General features: G+C 46.1%; 1 protein-coding gene across 1 annotated transcript; it reads left to right on the top strand.

Annotated features, from left to right (window-relative positions):
* The first annotated feature begins 13,234 nt into the window (after window positions 1–13,234).
* ZNF367 (zinc finger protein 367) lies at window positions 13,235–20,572 on the top strand. Its single transcript, XM_040090597.1, has 5 exons — window positions 13,235–13,949; window positions 14,931–15,081; window positions 16,742–16,861; window positions 17,243–17,381; window positions 17,966–20,572. The coding sequence occupies exons 1-5, from the start codon at window positions 13,590–13,592 to the stop codon at window positions 18,204–18,206; spliced, it is 1,011 nt and encodes a 336-aa protein (XP_039946531.1). The 5' UTR covers window positions 13,235–13,589; the 3' UTR covers window positions 18,207–20,572.
* The last annotated feature ends 25 nt before the right edge of the window (window positions 20,573–20,597 follow it).

The following is a 20,597-nucleotide window of genomic DNA, read 5'->3' as shown; positions in this document are numbered from 1 at the left end:
AATCTCTCAGGCTCTGAAATGCTTCAAATTAAAAGCAGAAATATTCAAGTCAACAAAGGAAAAATATCATTATCTCTGCACAGTTTTTATGTTGGAAAATGTAGCTACCTATAATTAACAAAAATTCATTAAGAAATTTTCAATAATATGGTAAAATAATAAAATACTGTATAAGAAATGTTTGCTTAGATCAGCTGCCTTACAATATTACTTGCCTCTGAATTGTTGGTTTATTTTGTAGAAAGGTAAAACTTCATGTGTTTTTAGTGCTAAGGAACTGGAAAGCTACTTTGTCCTGCACTAATCTGGAGAATGACATTAACACCATCACATTACTACAGCATATCAAAAAACTTAGCAAATTTTTGCAGATCCTTTTGGAGCCTTTTGGCATCCATTGCAGCCTACACTAGTCTCATCAGCACACATTGTATCCAGAATTTTTTTAGAAATTTTTGAAATATTTTTATTTAAATATTCTGCAGCTTTGAATCAAAGATATGCTATGCATGTCAGTGCCATTATTGACTGTAATGTCCTTGCAGGTTTAATAGGTACTTTGAAGGTCATAGTATCTCTGGAGAGGGATGAATATGAGGAATTCAGAAATATTTCAGCAGTAAGATTAGAGATTTTGTCTTCTGTGGGATTTGGCCTTCTTTTTGTGAAGCCTCAAAAGAGAAAAAAAAAAATCTAACTGCTCAGAGAGATTCCACAATGACAGTCAAACCCAGTGTTTGCTATAAATATATCTTGCCTTTATCTGTATAATTCTATTTCCTTAAATTAATGCAAAGTTTTAGAAAAAAATCTTAGTTTTCTGATGCTCCGAGCTATCAATCAAAACAAAATTTCTGTAAGAAATTCCAGCATCCCAAATGATTAAAACTTTTGCATGACAAATATAAGTAATTTGCAATCTGTTCTTTTGCTTGCAGCTGTCAGGAAAATTAATCCACAATGCCAGAGGCTTATGTCCAAAAAGGAGACAGAGGAGTTCTGTAGCTTTATTAATGAATAAAAGGAGAGGTCATGAGGCAATTTCCCAAACTGGGATCTCTCAAACTGCTGGGGGACGCAGCCTCCTTTTTTATCCTAATTTCTCAGTCTCCTTTTTTTCTCTCTTTCCCCATTGTCTGAGGTACTTGAGAAGTACAGACTTCCCAAATCACCTAATACAGACCCTCTTCTAATGTGCATCCTCTCTCTCCCCCCCCCCCCCCCCGCCCTCCCCCCCCCCGCCTTTTCTTTGTGTCTCTGTTCTAAGTCCTGGAATTTAGTGCAGCCTTGGGTGAGTAACAGTCTGAGTCGATTAATGGAATTCCTCTGGAATTTATGGTTCCTGCCATTTCTTCTTTCACCTATCAGTACCTGGCCTTATCTACCAGCAGGTCCACAGTTTGTTTGTAAAAACATCTCCCTCTCATTCCTCTTACAGCTTTTCACTATGTGTAATCAGTGTGTGATTGTCAAGTTACATACTTACACAAATAATAGAGACAGACAAGGAAAACTTGAATTTTACTGTCAAAGTGTAACCAAATGTTCTGTCTGGAATTTTATGCCAAAAAGTAACAGTGATGGTTTCAGCGTGATTACATATTTGCATGCAAAGCCTGAATCTCATAGTTTTAGTACTAGGCATAGGTGCCTAACCTTTCTGACAAAAGGTGTCTCATGTTAAGTAAAGATGAGGGCTGCATGCCTAAGTGGCTACTCCATCCACATTCTCTCCACAAACTGATATTTCACACACACAGAACAGCACCCTACACAGGGTTGCCTAGCAGGTGTAGATATGGAATAAAACCTCCTTACCAAAAGAGCCCTTGCTTATTTTTCCTTCCTCCCACTTCTTCCCCCCCCCCCAACCCCCCAAGGTGCAAAAGTGCCTAATTACAAGAGACAGAATTGAGAATGGAGACTGATGTTTCTCTGACCTTTACAGCAAAATGCCTCATCACCAGCAAGGGTCATCCTGAACCTGACCTTTCTTACAGACATTTTCTCATCCCTGGACATTTAATTTCCTAGTGCCTACATCTCTCCTGCCTGATGGAGAAGCATCCTGAACATATCACATGCCTCAAGGTGTCATTCCCGGGCATGGCACCAGAACAGCTAGAGAGGCTAACACTGTGTCACTTAGAGGATCTAGCCATCACATACATTTTCCAGCAACACAATTCTACTAAGCAAAATTGACTACATGAAGTCTTAAGCCAAAAAGAGAGCTGTATCACCAAAGGCAGACATGCTTATAGAGGAATACACCTAATGCTGAGAGCTTGTATGCAAGCTGGACATTGTGCCTGGGCTGGCACCAAATGTCTGGAGCTCATACACAGGCACTGACCTTTTGCAAACAAAGGGCACAGGGGCCTGTGCTTCTAGCTGGTAGGGGTGGGGGTGCCAGTCCCCTAGAGACTCTGCAGGACCTGATGAGCAAGGAGAGGACCTCAGCCGAAATACCACCACTGGACAAAGAGGCAAGTGCAGGGGGCATGTAGGACGGGCGCATAGATTGTAAGGGTGTAAAAGCCCAGGGATTCTTTAGAAACAGTGTGTGCTGCTACAGAGTCACTGCATCATGATCAAGATACTTCCAGGAACCCAGCATCTGGGACGCTGCTCTGGGAAACATGGGGTCAAGATGGCAAAGGAGGCTTGTCTGACAGAATGAGCGTGGTGTGCGTAGGGATTGAAATGGAGCACCCGCCAGGTCACTGAAGCCACCCACTGCAAAGGGACCTCAGGCCCAGCAGTGAAAGTCTCACAGACTGTGAATGTGACTCCTAGAGTGGAATCTGAATGCTCAGACAGGAAATCTGGAAACATGAAAAATGTAATAATAAAGACTTAGATAAAAGATATTATCATTGCTAAAGTTTTATGTAAATCCATATTATAGCATGACAGTAAAGTTACATGCAGTGTGATTGTTTGTTATTATGTACCTAAGGGCCATAATCTAAAGTGCATGCTTTAAAGAGGTAGAATACCTCTTTTCATCTTTATTTGTCATGCTTTGTTCTGTTTCAGAGTTAGTTGTTTTCATTTCTAAAAGAGTTTACTATCCTCAAATTCCATAATTGTTGTTTCTATCTCAAGTCTAACTAGCAAGATAGAACACAGGCACTTCTCCTGCTTTTTCTTGAATCCTTGCTACCTATCCTTTTATAATTCCTGTCTTATGTCACATGTGATAAAAGATATGCTTTGTTGTAATAAGCAGGATTTGATCCAACTGTAGGTTGTAACATGTTTCATTATTTTGGTCCTTTAACTCTCAGAGAGAACTTTTTATTGTTCCTACACTAAAATATTAATACTTGAATGCATTGAATTGGGTTTACAATGGCCAGCTTTGGAGGGGGGACGGCTACAGGGGTGGCTTCTGTGAGAAGCTGCTGGAAGTTTCCTTCATGTCTGGCAGAGCCAGTCCCTGGTGCCTCCAAAGATGGACCGCTGGCTGCTGGCCAAGATTTGGCTGGTCAGAAATGGTGCTAACACTCCTGTGATAACAGATTTAAGAAGAAAGAAGAAAAAGTTATTGTGCATATGTAGTTGCAGCCAGAGAAGAAGAGGGTGAGAAAACATCAAGAGGAACATCTACAGGCACCAAGGTCAGTGCAGAAGGAGGGGGATGGAGATGCTCCAGAGCTGAGATTCTCCTGCAGCCTGTGGTACAGCCCATGGTGAGACAGCTGTGCCCCTGCAGACTATGGAGGTCCATCAGGATACAGAGGTGGTGCAGGAGACTGTTCTGGCTTGAAGGCAAAACCAGCGAGATACTCCAAGTCAGAAAAAACAATTTAATAGGGAAAAAAAAAAAAAAAAGGTAAAATAAAACAAAATAAAACACATGCAATAGTACAAAGGATCACTGACAGAGTCAGAATACAACCTGATACCCTGTGGTAGTGGTCGCAGTCCAGATGAAGTGGTCTTGTTGAAGCAGTGTTCCTGCAGAAAAGTCTGGTGGCTCTCATCCTCTGGGAATCCAGTGGGTAAGGCTGCCTGTGCTGTCCCAAATCCCAGATTATATCCAGGTGGGAATGCTTGGCTCCTCCCCCTGGGTGGAGCATCTCACAATGGGCTGATATCATTTTATCAGTCTTGTAATGTGTCCTTGATTGCCCATTAAACAGAGATAGCTCCTGGAGGGAGTTATCTATGAGTCATGCAGCAGGGCATTGATGGGCCATTAACAGAAGATAGTCTGGAGGGAGGGGGCAAGGGAAACACTGCCCAACCTAGCTTCAACATCTCACGTAGATGGTGATAGAATACATACTTTGGGCACATCTTACATTGTAACCTAGGGCAGGGACCCACACCAGAGCAGGTGGATGCACAGAGGGGTCTGTGAACCCAAGGGAGGCCCCATGCTGGAGCTGCCTGTCCTTGAAGGACTTGTACCTTGTGGAAGAGTGACCCAGGCTGCAACAATTTTGGGAGTACTGCTGCCCGTGGGATGGACTCACATGGCAGCAGGTCACTGAGAGCTGTTGCTTATGAGAGGGACTCGTGTTGGAGAAATTTGTGGAGAACTGTCCCCTGTGGGAAGGACCCCACAGTTCAGCAGGGAAACACCTCCCCTCCCTGAGCAATGGGAGAAACCTGGGGTGATGAACTGACCCTATAACCCCATTCCCTGTCTCCCTGTGCTGCTGGGGTAGGAGGCAGAGCTGGAAGGAGGGAGGGGCGGGCAGGAAGTTATTTTTAAGGGGTTATTTTACTTCTCATTATCCTGCTCTGATTTTGTCAGTAATAAGTTCACTTCATGTCTCTAAGTTGAGCCTGATTTCCCATGACAGTATCTGATGAGTGATCCCTCCCAGATCCTCCCAGAAATTTTGTTAAAATTTCTCGGTCCAGCTGCAGAGGGGATGATAGAGGCTTTGGTGGGTGCCTGGAATCTAGCCAGGCTCAAACCACGACACACATTAAATTAGTAGCACAGCAAAATGCTATGAAAAGCAAACATATTTAATATTGCTAAGACACTGCAGTTCAGATGAACTGGGTTTACTTTAGAACTGGTTTTAAATGTTATATGAACTATTATAATAATATATCACTATACCTATGACTGTGTACTGAAAAGCAGTGTGTTTTAAGCCCTTTAGGTCAGGTACATTCTATATGCACATTTTGTCTTCCAATAGCAGGATCTGGAGAAAAAGTTCACTTCTCTTTGGCTATGGCTATTACAAAATGAAACACTATTGTTCAGAACAGTTAAAATATAGATGTGGCATCAAGTAACTTCTTCCTTCTCTTGTGTCACCTCTATTAGCAAAATTCTATTAGTTGGTATTAGAAAATTTGATAAGATCCACATAAAGAAGTTAATCTGCTGCCAGCCTCTTGAAAATTATCAAAAAACATAATGTGCACATTGGGGCAGCATAGAGTCAAATATGGTGATATTCAGTTGCTCACAATGTACTGCACCATTCCTAGTGTCTTGGTTTGAAAGACAGGTATCTGCTAGGGAGAGGCAGGGCCTCTCTAGGAATGGGGAATTCCAATCCCTTCCCTCCAAGTTATTATAATTTAGAAAATTAAAACGGCTTTTCAGTCAGAGCTATGGGGAAAGGAGTAACAGTTCTTTACTAGTAAATATAACAGGACAAGCAAACAACAACAACTACAGCAATAATGATGATAATAATAATAAACAGAACCGAGAACCTTGAGGGGCTTTGTGTCACAAGCCTGGGGCAGTTTGATCTCTTGGGACCCCAAAAACACCAAGCCGAAATGGTGGGACACTCTGGGGCTGTTGACTGGAAACGGTGGGTTGTCCCCAGCAGGCAGGGGGTGTCCTGGCAGGCAAAGTGAGCAGTGCTGAAGAAGCCACAATGGCTGGACAGCGGCTGACCCAGCTCCAGCAGGGCAGGCGAGGAGCTCTGAATTCCTGGGCACTCCAGCACATGATGGATGGCGGTAGTATTCCCAGGACCAGACCCTCGGTTAACAGTGGACTCTTCACACAGCCAGCAGTCACCCGACTGTCCTCTCTGATGCCGAAGGCAGGAGAAGGGCACACTCAGCTCCTGGAGGACTGTGCCTTTCCCTCCCCTAAACTTAAGTGATCTTCCCCCACCCTTGACACTTCTTTTGTGTGGGTCAAGCAGCCTTTAAGCATCAGTATTGAGTCTCTTAGCAACTTATGGGGGGGGAGAGAAAATTCTATAGGGAAAGGAAAAAAAACAAAACTAAACCTAACCCTCAACATTATCCAGCCCAAATTTTTTCCCCATACCAACATATATTGAATTAAAACCTTTAAATAATATACATATATACATGTGAATATGGATACAGACACAGTCACAGTGTTCACCCCCAAACAAGGTCCCCTTGAGGTATGCAGCGGGTCTCTCCATCCTTTTGCATCACCCACCATGTGCAGCCAGGTCTCTGAGCAAAAACAACCCCAGGACCGGGATTGTCTTTGCTGGAGGCAGAATTAATCCAAACAGTTTTCCCCAGCATTCCTCTCATGTGTACTACCAGAACTTTATCCCCATCTCTTGTTCTCAGGGGCTCAGATTGGGCGGGGCCTGCTCGGTTGGTAGAACCTCGAGTGTTCACTAACCAGGTGGCCTTTGCTAAATTATTCTCCCAGTTTTTGAAAGTCCCCCCACCCATTGCCTTCAAGGTGGTTTTAAGCAGGCCATTGCACCGTTCAACTTTCCCGGCTGCTGGCGCATGATAAGGAATATGGTACACCCACTCAATGCCATGTTCTCTAGCCCAGGTGTTTATAAGGCTGTTCTTGAAATGAGTCCCATTGTCAGACTCAATCCTCTCAGGGGTACCATGTCTCCACAGGATTTGCTTCTCAAGGCCCAGGATGGTGTTCTGGGCACAGGGTAGGTCTCCAACCATCCAGTGGTGGCTTCCACCATGGTCAGCACGTAGCGCTTGCCTTGGTGGGTTTGGGGAAGAGTGATGTAGTCAATCTGCCAGGCCTCCCCATACTTGGACCATCGCCTGCCATACCATAGGGGCTTCACCCGCTTGGCCTGCTTGATGGCAGCACACGTCTCACAGTCATGGATAACCTGAGAAATACTGTCCATGGTTAGATCCACCCCTCAGTCTTGTGCCCACTTATAGGTGGCATCTCTACCCTGGTGACCTGAGGCATCATGGGCCCATCGAGCTAGGAACAACTCTCCCTTGTGTTGCCAATCTAAGTCTATCTTTGACACCTCTATCTTTGCAGCTTGATTTACCTGCTCGTTGTTTTGGTGCTCCTCATTAGCCCGACTCTTGGGGACATGGGCATCTACATGACGGACTTTGACAGGTAGCTTCTCTACCCGAGTGGCAATGTCCTTCCACTCATCAGCAGCCCAGATTGGTTTTCCCCTATGCTGCCAATTGGCCTTTTTCCACCTGTCCAGCCAACCCCACAGAGCATTGGCCACCATCCACAAATCAGTGTAGAGGTAGAGCTTTGCCCACTTCTCTCTTTCAGCAATGTCCAGGGCCAATTGAACAGCTTTGAGTTCAGCAAGTTGGCTTAACCCACTTTCTCTTTCAGTGGCTTGTGTAACCTGTAGTGTGGGGCTCCATACGGCTGCTTTCCACTTCTGATTCATCCCTACGATGCAGCAGGAACCATCAGTGGAAAGAGCATAGCGTGTTTCTTCTGCTGGCAGTCAGTTGTATGGTGGAGCTTCTTCAGCACATGTCACTTGTTCCTGTTCCTCTTCATCCGTGAGGCCAAAGTTTTCACATTCTGGCCAGTTTGTAATTATCTTCAAAACCTTGTTGATGACATCAGTGGGAATCTGATGCCATCCATCTTGCCACTTTACTCCCAGGAACTGGATCTCTCAAACAGGTCCCTTGACTTTGCTCTTCTTGATGGCAAAACTGGCTTCCAGGAGAATCTGGATGATCTTCTCTCCTTTCTTGAACACTTCTGGTGCTGTGTTCCCCCACACAATGATGTCATCGATATACTGTAGGTGCTCCGGAGCCTCACCCTTTTCCAATGCAGCCTGGATCAGTCCATGGCAGATGGTGGGGCTGTGTTTCCACCCCTGGGGCAGTCCGTTCCAGGTGTACTGCACGTCCCTCCAGGTGAAAGCAAACTGAGGCCTGCGTTCTGCTGGCAGATGAATAGAGAAAAATGCATTAGCAATGTCAATTGTGGCGTACCATTTTGCTGCCTTGGACTCCAGCTCGTACTGGAGTTCCAGCATGTCCGGCACAGCAGTGCTCAATGGTGGAGTCACTTCGTTCAAGGCACAGTAATCCACAGCAGTCTCCATTCTCCATCAGACTTGCACACAGGCCAGATGGGGCTGTTGAAGGGTGAGTGGGTTTTGCTGACCACCCCTTGGGCCTCCAGCTCACGGATCATCTTGTGGATGGGAATCACGGCCTCTCGATTTGTCCAATACTGTCGGCGGTGCACCGTCGAGGTGGCAACTGGAACTCATTGCTCTTCTACCTTTAGAAGTCCTACTGCAGATGGGTTCTCCGACAGTCCAGGCAAGCTATTCAATTTCTTAGTGCCCCCTGCCTCCACAGCTGCTATTCCAAAAGCTCACCTGAGTCCCTTAGAGTCTTTGTAAGAGCCATTCCAGAGGAAGTCTATGCCTAAAATACACGGGGCCCCTGAGCCAGTCACAATTGGATGTTTCTGCCACTCCTTCCCAGTCAGGCTCACCTCGGCTTCCAACAGAGTCAGTTCCTGTGATCCCCCCATCACCCCAGCAATGGAAATAGGTTCTGTCCCCACATATTCCGATGGTATCAGGGTACACTGAGAACCAGTATCAACTAAAGCTTCATATTTCTGTGGCTCTGATGTGCCAGGCCATCAGACCCACACCGTCCAATAGACCCGGTTTTCCTGTGCTCTCCCTGGCTAGAGGCAGGGCCCCTCTAGCACTGGTCATTATTCCCTTCCTGGGCATACATGGTAGAGGTTCCTTCACAGGGATCTGACATATCCTCACTTCTATAATACTTGGCAGCTTGGTCATGGGATGCTGAGGCTACTTTCATTTTAGTGGAACCCCCTCGGTTAGTGTTTCTCTCCTTGAGCTCACACACTCATGCTGCCAGGGCAGAAGTGGGTTTCCCATCCCACCTTCCCATATCTTCCCCATGGTCACGCAGAAGGAACCATAGGTCAGCTCGTGGGGTGTACCCTCTCTCTCTAGCTGGGGGCCGCTGAGCCCTGACTCTGGGGCCTGTAATTCACACTGGTGCCACATGGGAACAGTTCCTCCTCATCTCCTCTCTGAGTTCCTTAACTCAGTGATGGTCTCAATCTCTGGCTCTCCTGCAGGTTGTGAGGGCCCTCCTTTCTTATCCTTGTTGCCTAGGTGCTCTGATTTCGCCTTATACTTCTTTGTTTCTACAGGGGCAACTGCTGCTGGCTGTGGCTGCCCCTGTGGTTCAGCTGGAACCTGGACAGTTGTAATATCTGTGGGTTCCACTGCTGCAACATCAGACTCTCCTTTGTCAGGGCAGGGAGAGGGTTTACCAGCAGCTGGGGCTAATGAGCCTACTACAGGGGAAAGGTACTCCCTCAGCATCTGGCCCATCTTATGTATCCCCTTCACCCAGACTGGGTGGTTTATTTCTGAGGCAGGCTGTGGGGCAGGGTCAGGCTGTGGGACGGGCTCAGGCTGTGGCATGGGCTCAGGCTGTGGGGCAGTGTCAGGCTGTGGGACGGGCTCAGGCTGTGGGGCAGGGTCAGGCTGTGGGGCAGGGTCAGGCTGTGGGGCGGGCTCAGGCTGTGGGGCAGTATCCTTATTCCCTAGGGTAGGTATCAGGGTGGTTATCCAGGTCAGTCTCCCCTTTTCTCTAAATGCTAAACAGAACAGGCATACCAGCAACACCAGCCACTGTATGATGTCATTAACATTCAGAGATTTGAACCCTTCAAAGACTGGTGGGGTAGGCCCAAAGAGCTGGGTGAAGGGTTGTGAAAAAATTTCCCCCGGTGCCATTTCTTCACAGTAGGTACCGTTGTTAAAGTAACCCCAGATACACACAGTTAGCGTATGATAGCCCTGAATCCATGCGCCTGCCTTCCAGAGGCAATTAAAAATCCATGAATTCCTCACCTTGTCAGCCCATATAGCAAACTGGATGACAGCCACAATAGCCTTAGTTACAGGGCCCATGTTTAGGTAAGGGCCCACAAATGGGAGAAATACGGTCACCACCACATTCCACCCGAACCAGGGTAAGCCAGACCACGTGATATCCAGTACACAACAATGTAGGTACTTAAGGAATGTTATTCCTTTTTCTATTAATGCCTCATACTTGGGCACCAAATTCTGTCTTGGTTTGAAAGACAGGTAACTGCTAGGGAGAGGCGGGGCCTCTCTAGGAATGGGGAATTCCAATCCCTTCCCTCCAAGTTATTATTTATAATTTAGAAGATTAAAGAGGCTTTTCAGTCAGAGCAATGGGGAAAGGAATAACAGTTCTTTACTAATAATTATAACAGGACAAACAAACAACAACAACTACAGCAATAATAATAATAAACAGAACCAAGAATCTTGGGGGGCTTTGTTTCACAAGCCTGGGGCAGTCCGATCTCTTGGGACCTTGAGAGCACCAAGCCAAAACAGTGAGACACTCCAGGGCTTGTGGGAACTCTCCACGAAACTAGATGACCGCCAGTGGCAAAAGAAAGAACCAGCTCTTTGTCCGGGGGGAAAATACTGCTTTTTTCTCCAGTCCTGCCCTGCCTTGGCTGGAGATCTTCCCCGATCGCTTTCCGGTGCCAGAGAGCTTGGCCCCGCCCAAGCAGGTGCTTTTTCCCCAGGGGGCAGGGCCCAGAGGCAGGGACAAGACATCATCCAATCAGGGAGAAGTGGCAGTGGAAGTTAGGTTAAAGCTGAGTAAGGACAACCCACATGATAAAACATAACACAATTAATGCATTACAACAGGAGCTGATGGCTGGAAATGGTGGGTTGTTCCCAGCAGGCAGGGGGTGTCCTGGCAGGCAAAGTGAGCAGTGCTGAAGAAGCCGTGACAGCTGAACAGCGGCTGACCCAGCTCCAGCAGGGCAGGCGAGAAGCTCTGAATTCCTGGGCACTCCAGCACATGATGGATGGTGGTAGTATTCCCAGGACCAGACCCTCGGTTAACAGTGGACTCTTCACGCAGCCAGCAGTCGCCTGACTGTCCTCTCCGATGCCAAGGGCAGGAGAAGGGCACACTCAGCTCCTGGAGCACTGAGCCTTTCCCTCCCCCAAACTTAAGTGATCTTCCCCCACCCTTGACACTTCTTTTGTGTGGGTCAAGCACCCTTTAAGGATCAGTATTGAGTCTCTTAGCAACTTATGGGAGGGTGAATTCTATAGGGAAAGGAAAAAAACCAAAACTAAACCTAACCCCCAACACCTAGTATCTACAGTTCTGTACACCAGCTCACAAGGTTAATTCCATCCATCACTGGAGTTCTTTAGCAGCTACATGTACTATCTGAAGTGTTAGTCATGCCGTTTTGGAAAGTTATGAAGAGTATTTGCAGTTTGGTTTTGCTATGCAATTATTTTAACATGAGTCATTTTTTCCTTTTTTCATTTTCAAGTAGATTTTAACATTTTTCTGTATTACTACTCCTCTACAACATCATTATAGCACCAGAACTGTTTACCACGGGCTATTTTTATGACCAAAGGTTATTAAAGGGGTCAGATCCAAGCATGTGGATACCTATTTGCTCATTTTGGAAACAAATGTTACAAGCTCCAGCATTTTCTTTCTAGCCTGGTAAGCAAGGCTTGACCCGGCATAGTAATGGTAGGACTTCAACATGTAACACCAACTTTAAGAAGCTGGGATAGCATTACAATGAACAAGAATTTGCCTAAACAAACATTTGAGGATTTTTAGTTAGTTTAAAAGAGCAGTCGAGGCAAAATCAACTATAATTCAAAATGAAAGGGCTGCTGATCTCAGGATGGATAAGGAATGATGCAGACTTATATTACAGCCTCTGCACTGGAAGAACTGGTAGATTTTCCCTGTTATCCAAAAGGGCATTTGTTAGTAGTCACATGCTGCAAACCTGCTCTTCCCTGTACTTTCCTGTTCCTGTCAGCCGTGATGTCTGCTAACACTCTTACAAGGCAGCAGTCTGCAACATTTGAACTGTGAACAAAATAGATCTGGGAAAAACACAAAACAAAACAAAAAACCTCACCATTTTTATAGCTCTGTGTCTTCTCTGTGCTCCTGATACTGGCTTCAAAATTTAGCTACTAGTGTAATAAATGCACCTTCTCAGGCTGGAGCATCCGCATCTTGAGGTGAAAATACTTATGGTTTAGTTCTCTACCACACTCAGTGTAAAGAAGCTCTTCCTCACGCTGAGGTGAAGCTTCTTGTGCTTTAGTTTAGGGCCATTGCTCCTAGTCCTATTGCTGGCTGCCACTGAATAAAGTCGGGCACCATCCTCTTAAAATACCACCTGCCTGAAGAACCTCCTAAAACTCCCGAGTCGAGGGCAGTGACAACGTCTCCTGCTCTCTTCTCACAGCCCCGCGACCGGTGCATGTAGTTGTACAGCCACGAGCGCCCTACTGCGCGGCCACCGCTGCTAGGCGGGGCGTCTCCCCTTGGCGGCCTCGCCAGCGCCACAACGGCCGCGCAGTCCCGACCCCGCCCGCCCTACGATCCCCGCGGAGGCGGTGGTAGCTCACTGGGGTACCCTCCGAGCCCGCAGGTTCTCTCCCAGGTCTATCCGCCGTTGAGGAAAGAGCTCCCCCCGCCCCAGGGAAGGGAATCCATAACCTGCCGTCCCACCCGCCGGGCGCGCCAACTCCGCTGCGCTGCCACGGGATTGGCTCGCGCAGCCCGCCCGCAGCCACAGCGCGCCAAACCTGCCCGGGCGCACCACCCTTGCCTCCCCCCGCCCCTGCCGCGCGGACCAATCAGAGCCTCGCCTGAGGCCGTGCGCCTGGCTTCTGCCCAATAGAACAGCAGCAGCAGCAGGGCCTCGCCCTGGGGCCCCGCCCCCAGAGGCGCGGCCGCCGACTTTCCCGCCCAGCGGTTGGCCGGCGGGAACAGACTCCCCGTGACGCTCGCGCCGGGCCGGGTGATTGGCTGCGCTCGGGCGCGAAACGTAACGCGGGAAAACCTGGGGCTCTGCTCGGGCTGCGAGCGCGGCGGTATCGCAGCCGCGGCGGCGGCTCCTCCTCGGGCATCGCCGGGACCGGGGCTGCCAGCGGGGCCGGCTTCGCTTCGGAAAGGTGCGGGGACGCTGTGACAGCTTCTCTCTGAACGCTGCCATGGCCAGGGGCCGCCGCTGACTTGGCGGATCCGTTCGCGGGTGGCCGCGGAGGCGGAGGGGTGCGTAGTGCAAGCCAGCGAGACCACAGGGAGCCGCCGTCTTCAGTGATGAGCGGCTGAGGTGGGCGCGGGCGGCGACAGGTGGCGACGGCCGTAGGACCTCCCTGCAGCTGCACGGCCCATCCCGGGACACGGGCGCGGATAGAGGGGCCGTGCCGCCGCGGAGCGTCCTCCTTTCCCTCTCTCTCCGCGTTCCCTTCGCCGCTGCCCGTGAGGGTTCGGCGATGGCGGAACGGCTCCCGCCGGGACCCACCCCGGTGATTTTTTGCCAGGACTCCCCGAAGCGCGTCCTGGTCTCCGTTATCAAAACCACCCCGATCAAACCCTCCTCCGGGGGGAGCGGGGACGAGGAGCCAATGCCCGTCCCGCCCGTCCCTACTAGCCCCGGCTTTAGCGACTTCATGGTCTACCCCTGGCGCTGGGGCGAGAACGCGCACAACGTGACCCTCAGCCCCGGCGGCGGCGACAGCACCGCCGGCCCGTCAGCCCTCCCGCCGGCCCGCGGGGGAGCGGGCAGAGTCCCCGGCGGGGACGAGGCGAAGGCGGGGAGCCCGGGCAGCGGCGGCCGGCACCGGCACCTGAAGGTGAGTGCGCGGCGGGCGGGGGCGGGCGGGCCGCGCGTTTACAGGGTGACTTCTCGGCGCGCGCCTCTCCCGCGCTTCCGCCCGGACATTTAAAGTGAAGTCACTTCCGGCAACGGTGCGCGCGCCGCGGGGAAGGGTAGGGGACGGAGCGGCTGTCCGTCCTCGTTTCAGAAGTAAAAAATAAACAGAAAAAAAGCACGCTCGCCATCGGGAAAAAAACCAAAAACGTTATCTCCCTCTCCTTATCTGGAGTGCTTCGTCCTGTTCTGGGCTCCTCAGCAGAAGAGACATATGGAGCTCCTGGAATAGGTACAGTTTAGGACAACAAAGATGATTAAGGGACTGGAGCATTTCTCTTAATGAGGAAAGGCTGAGGGAGCTGAGCCTGTTCAGCCTTGAGAAGAAACGACTGAGAGAGGACCTTATTAATGGACATGAATATCTAACAAGAGTGCCAAGGGGATGGATCTGCTTGCTTGTGACAAGCTATAGAAAAAAGAGGCAATAGGCAGAACCTGATACACAGAAAGTTCTACCTCAGTGTGAGGAGGAATTCTTTATTGTGTTGGTGACTGAGAACTGGCACAGGTTGCCCAGAGAGGTTTTGGAATCTCCTTCTCTGGAAATACCCAAGAACTGCCTGGACACAATCCTGTGCCATGTGCTCTGGAATGACTCTGTTGGAGCAAGAAGTCTGGAGCAGGTGGTCCCTTTCATCCTGAACCATTCTGTTACCCTGTTGTCAGTTTCTCCCCATGCCCCTTGTGAACACGGTGGGGTCTGTCATCTCCCCTCCTGCACTGGCCACAGCACAGCCATTAGGAGGAAGTTAGGAGTGGGCTGGGCACAGTGTGGTATGGATCAGTGCTGTCACAGCACCATCCTTACTCATGCCGTCACTCCAGAGATGGCTGTGCCCATTGGCCAAACTGCACAGGGGAGGACGTGCCTGAGTTTAGTTGACTCATTATTTACACCCAGGATGGAATAAGACGTGGCCGTCCAAGAGCAGACACCGTCCGAGACCTAATCAGTGAAGGAGAGCACTCTTCCAGCAGGATACGGTGCAATATTTGCAACAGGGTCTTTCCACGAGAGAAGTCACTGCAAGCCCATAAAAGAACTCACACTGGTGAGTAAAAGGAAGGTGTGAATAGATGGGGAGAGCCACTTAAGAAGCACAAGTGAAAGATTAAAACTCCCCAGACAAGCATAAAGGATCCCTAGAGAACTTGACCTGTTATGATTTTATTGTAACTGCTAAGTTAATCATACTTTGTTCCCAATGCTTGTTAGTCAATCAAAGTCTTTGTAACCATGTTTGTCTTGGGGAAGTGTAGCAGCAATTTGCACTATAATAGTACAGGCAAATGGTGTAAACATTTTATCTGTCGATGTCACAGACTCACTTTGTAAGAGAGAATTAGTCTTTAGCTCCATGCTCTGTATGTGAGCTTGGTAGCACTTTGTTTCTTGATTGCCTCTTCTCTGTGATTTGTTTCCTCCTTGCTAATGTATTTTTCACATCACAATTGAAATTTTGCTTTAAGATGTTACTGTAACTTAAAAAGTCGCTGATAACTTCAGGATCGTAACATCCTAGGAAGTGTGCTTAAATATTGAGAGAAGAGTCCACGTGTTTAAAATCACCACCCAGCTGTTTTTTCCCACCACCTAAAATTAATTTTCTAGGGTGGAGGAGATCATGCTAATTTACTGAACTGTATTTAGAAGGTAATTTGCAGTTAAGTTAAAATGTATGATGAAGTCACTCAATACTCAGCTGAGCTTGAACTGAAGATGCTGCTTGGGTTTTTTTTAAACCAAACAAATATACTTTATTTCTTCAACAGGACTCCATTTTGCCACAAAATATGAACAAATGTAGATCACAATACAGACACAACCACCAGCACTACCCCCATACCAACCAAACAAAATCCTACGAAAGCCATCTCCTTCTGACTCAAGTCACTATGACTAATCTAGATAATGATATTAAGCAGCAGCATTCCTCATGTTTTTTCGGTCAAAAGATGTTACTTCGCTTTGTCCTACAATGTGTTGAACTTGTAAGAACTACTTAACTGAGTAGAGCTTACCCTGTCATTCCTCTGAATTAGTGAGCCACACGCACCCTCATTTTGTTGCCTTCCCAAGGGCGGTGGCATGGCATGCCTTTGTGTAGTGTGTGCAGTCAGATCCACTTGAGCAAGGAAACACCTGCTACCTTTGTTCTTCTAGTTGCAGTTTGCATGGAGAAATCTGCCTTGATGACTGTCCTAAGAAAACTTAAATCTGTGATTATTTTCTCATGCAGCCTCCATCATAACTTCTTAAACAAGAGATATTTCTCCTAATGAGATATTTTTACAACCTTATAGTAATGTTGATCTCAGATATTTTACCCTAGTTCAGGCTATGGTAAGGATAAAATATTTCTGATTACAACCTGAATTACATTACTTGTCCATTTACTTAATATATTTCTTGGTCTACATATGCATAGTTTGACAAAATTTATGTAGGGCTATCTAAGAGTCTTAAATCAGATAATATGACAAGGAAAAGTACTTTATTTTTTCTCTCTTTGGAAATAAGTATATTGTCGAGTAGCACAGAGCATGCACTTCAAAGTACACCAGGATTTTTTAAGTAGTTGTAAATTTCTACGTCTAAAGGAGAGGGTAAAAGGAGAGTTTGCTTGTGCAAGTTTCAGGCCAGGGACCACCACTGGTTACTATGACACTTGTAGTCATCTTTCATAAATCTCTTGTGTTACTGCTTTTAAGGTGAAAGGCCTTATTTATGTGACTACCCAGATTGTGGGAAAGCCTTTGTGCAGAGTGGGCAGCTCAAAACTCACCAGCGTCTCCACACAGGAGAGAAGCCTTTTGTCTGCTCAGAGAATGGTGAGTCATCAGAGAACAATTTCAGCTTTCTGGGGTCAGACTAATATTGGAAATGTATGCATGTTTACATGGCAGAAGCTTTGGCATTTAATTTTGGTGGAACTTCTAGGGAAGAGAAGAGCCCTGCAGAATCTGCCTAATTCTGCAAGTATGTATCTAAGGATTGCATACATTCTCTGTCAGTGGATACTAATGTATAAAATAATGGGGCATGTTAGGAACTTTGAAACTAAGAAGAGCCCTAAGTATTCAACCAAACCTGGGATTTTGTGGATTGGGAAGGGTGGATTCAGGGGCATTTCCATCCCACAGATGTTACGCTTTCTTTGACTGGCTGCTTTCTGTAACAAGTTCTTCATTGTCACTTTGTATTTTTTTAAGGCTGTTTAAGCAGATTCACACATGCAAACCGTCACTGTCCCAAACATCCATATGCCCGACTGAAGAGGGAGGAGCTCACGGACAGGCTGAGTAAGAAGCAGACAGCTGACAATAAAGCTGTGGCCGAGTGGCTAGCAAAGTAGGTTCCCTCATGGTGTCATGTCCCTTTCCCAAAATACTTAAAAGGGTGGTCTGACACAGCATTTATTCTTTGAGACAGTAAAACCTCAAGAAACCAAAACTAGATGTTCTTTCACTACACATCAGCCTTGCCTTGAAGAATTATGAACTCCTGGTCAAGACAAAGCTCCTCGTGAAATCTTTTTCTTACAGTTTTGTTTTGTTTTGTGTTTGCTCTCTGCTTGTATACTTCTTTTTGCTTGATCACCACCTGCTAATACTTTATTAGGCAGTGCTACAGTTTTGCTGAATTTGCATTTGTGTGAGGGGCTCTGTATGCCTAGGGAGAAATGCCTGCTGAGAACACCATGGAGACAGGAAATTTGTCACAGATGTTCACTTGGGCACTTTACACTTAAAATACTGAATAAAGAAGGTTTCTGGAAGCTTAAATACTACCATTTAAGGGTGGAAAGATAAAGCCAAGTGCAGTGCCCGGCTGGAGGCAAGCTAGTACTTGGGAGGTATTTGCCCATTTTGAATTGTTGCTGTGCAAGTCTGTTGTATGTATCTTACACGTATTCCTCACATTTGATGTTATAGATACTGGGAGACTAGAGAGCAGCGTGCTCCTGCTTTGAAGGCCAAAGCAATCCAGAAAACGGATCAGGAACAGCAGGACCCAATGGAGTATCTTCAGTCTGATGAAGAGGATGATGAAGAGAAAAACAGCGCTCATTCAGCTGCCCGCCACCGCCGCCTCCAGGAGCAGCGTGAACGCATGCATGGTGCGCTGGCGCTTATCGAGCTGGCAAACTTAGCTGTGGCACCCCTGCGACAGTAAATAGGAGGAGCTGTCTCTGCCCGTAAAATATATACTTTCTGGTGTTACTTAACCAGTTAGATCCCAAGCATAAGCTAAGCACCTTATTTGCTTGTAATAGGCTGCTATTCTGTAGAATTTATGAAGAATGTTGTTGCCCCATAACATGGGGTGAGAGAATTGCACTTTTGATAAGGTAGAAGACAGATGTAAAATTTCTAAGTATTTTGTAAATATGGGACTGCATAAGGCAGGAGTGACAAATTTATGTGTCATGGGAAGCTAGATTTTGCAAGGTTAACTCATTTATCTGAAGCAGATTTCACAGGAAACACTTTCTGAACAAAGTGTTGGCTATTAGCAGGATGGTACATGTGGCCAAAGAAGGCTGACAAAAAGGTATCTGACTATCGAGCAAAGTGATGGGTCTGGGGATATTGTTAAACAGCAATGAAACCATGTTTTTCTAATGACAGTATATCTTTACCTAGCATCTCCAAGGCGAAGGGCAAAGATTAGTTGTCTCAGCTTGTACAGGGAAAGAAAATGCTTCATGCAGGGAATATTTTCACTGTGACTGCCCAAGGTATGAGGCTTGACTTTGCTGCCTCATCTTTTTTTTTGATTTGATTTCAGCAGAATCTCTTGGTAGCACTTGTTATTCCTAACATGTGTAGTTGGGAAGTTTTGCACATTGTTTTATCTAAAATGATTAGTCTTGCAAAGTCTAGAAAAAGGTAAACAATTGGTAATATTTTTTCAGGTGTTTTTGGGCCCTGTAGTGATTTGGCACTTGATTTTTTTAATAAAGGGGTTATTTACAGGGTGGTATAAATTTTTAGTAAACTATTCTAGGTCTTCTATTAGCAAACACTAAGTTTTAAAATACTGCTTTTATAATGATTAGCAAATAGAAGCCTCCATACTTACTGTGCATAAAGCCACCTTACTGCTTTACTCCAGCATAACATGCCAATTTTTTGTTCACTAACCATAGCACAGCTATAAAGTAAACACTGCAGAAAAGTATTCACTATACAATTAGAAAATAGGCTTCCAAAGGTAGTTGCAAGTGTGTTAACAGTGTGATTTCATATATTTCCCAAATAAATGAATTTGCAGAATGCTGCCTAATACTCAGATGCTGATATAAAATGTTTAACAGGGTATCTTGTCACTTTGTGAATGTTGTATACTTTCAGTAGCATTATCTCCTGGAGATCTTTTACCGTTTTTTGCTTTGAAGGCAGCCAGGGATTCCTAGTATGCTAACAAAACTTTGTTTTCAGATTGAACTTTTTGTGTGTGGTTCTGTTGTTGGTTGTTGTTGTTGTTAAGCTACTGCTTAAGGGGATATTATTAATGTGTATTTACTGACCTGCTTGCTTTAACTTCTTCCTCTTCTTGGAAGCCAGGAAATTCAGATGAGAAGGGAAGCCTCTTTCCTTCTCACTTGAACTGAAAAGGAAGAAAACATTTTATCAATCACTTGATATAGGCTGACCAGATGCATACAGCTGTCCCAGAAGAGTAGAGTGGTTTTGTATCAGAAACTGCAGCTGTTAAAGTATGTTCTCTGATAACCTGTTGTGGTTGAAAATCTCATTAACCCAGTTTGTTTAAATTCTGTGTTGATGCACTTAACTAAAAAGTAATTGAATAATATAAACGAAAAAAGTCTCTTTCATTGAATGTAAATAATTTTGCACCAGTGATACGGTTTAACTAATGCTTCAGCTTCTGAAAAAAATAAGAAACACTAGTCATACAAGGCTTCTTTGCCTACATAAAACTGGTAATTCATTCATGTATGTAGATTTTGCATTTCTAAAAAATATTACATACTTCTGACTGTTCTTCTGGCTTCATGTGAATAGTCTGATCCCAAAATGAGCCCCAAACATATATCTGTTGTAATTCTGAATCGTAACTCAGAATTGGTCCTGAGTAGTATTTCACAGGGCAGAAGACTGTAATTACCAGCCACTTGCAGACTGGACTCTTACTTCATCAGGATTGATTGTAGGGGTTTTTTTGTTGTTGGGTTTGAGGTTTTTAAGGTGGGGTTTTTTTCAGTCAGCAAGAATGTTTCCTCAGGTCTTTGAAGTCTGACAAGTACACTGGATTGTACTTTGCCATAGACAAAATTCAGACAGCTGAAGCAGTTTTGGATCATGACAAGTTTTGGGTAAAATACCAAGTAAAAAAAGTAAAGATAGGATGTGGAAGACTGCTTTTTGTTACGTTAAGTGATTACATACAATAAATTGTTCAGTGCTTTGAAAGATATAAGTTGTAGTTTGGCATGAGTTAAAAGCAGAAGAGTTGATGTGCTGTCATTCTAATAGATGCTTTGAATAAAAACTTGATTTAATTTCCGGGTTTAATGTGTGCTGTTTGGTAATTATTTAT

This window comes from Hirundo rustica, chromosome Z (assembly GCF_015227805.2).
Source record: "Hirundo rustica isolate bHirRus1 chromosome Z, bHirRus1.pri.v3, whole genome shotgun sequence".
Lineage (NCBI taxonomy): Eukaryota > Metazoa > Chordata > Aves > Passeriformes > Hirundinidae > Hirundo > Hirundo rustica.
The sequence above is the reverse complement of the archived record's forward strand: the minus strand, read 5'-3'. Positions and strand labels throughout refer to the sequence as shown.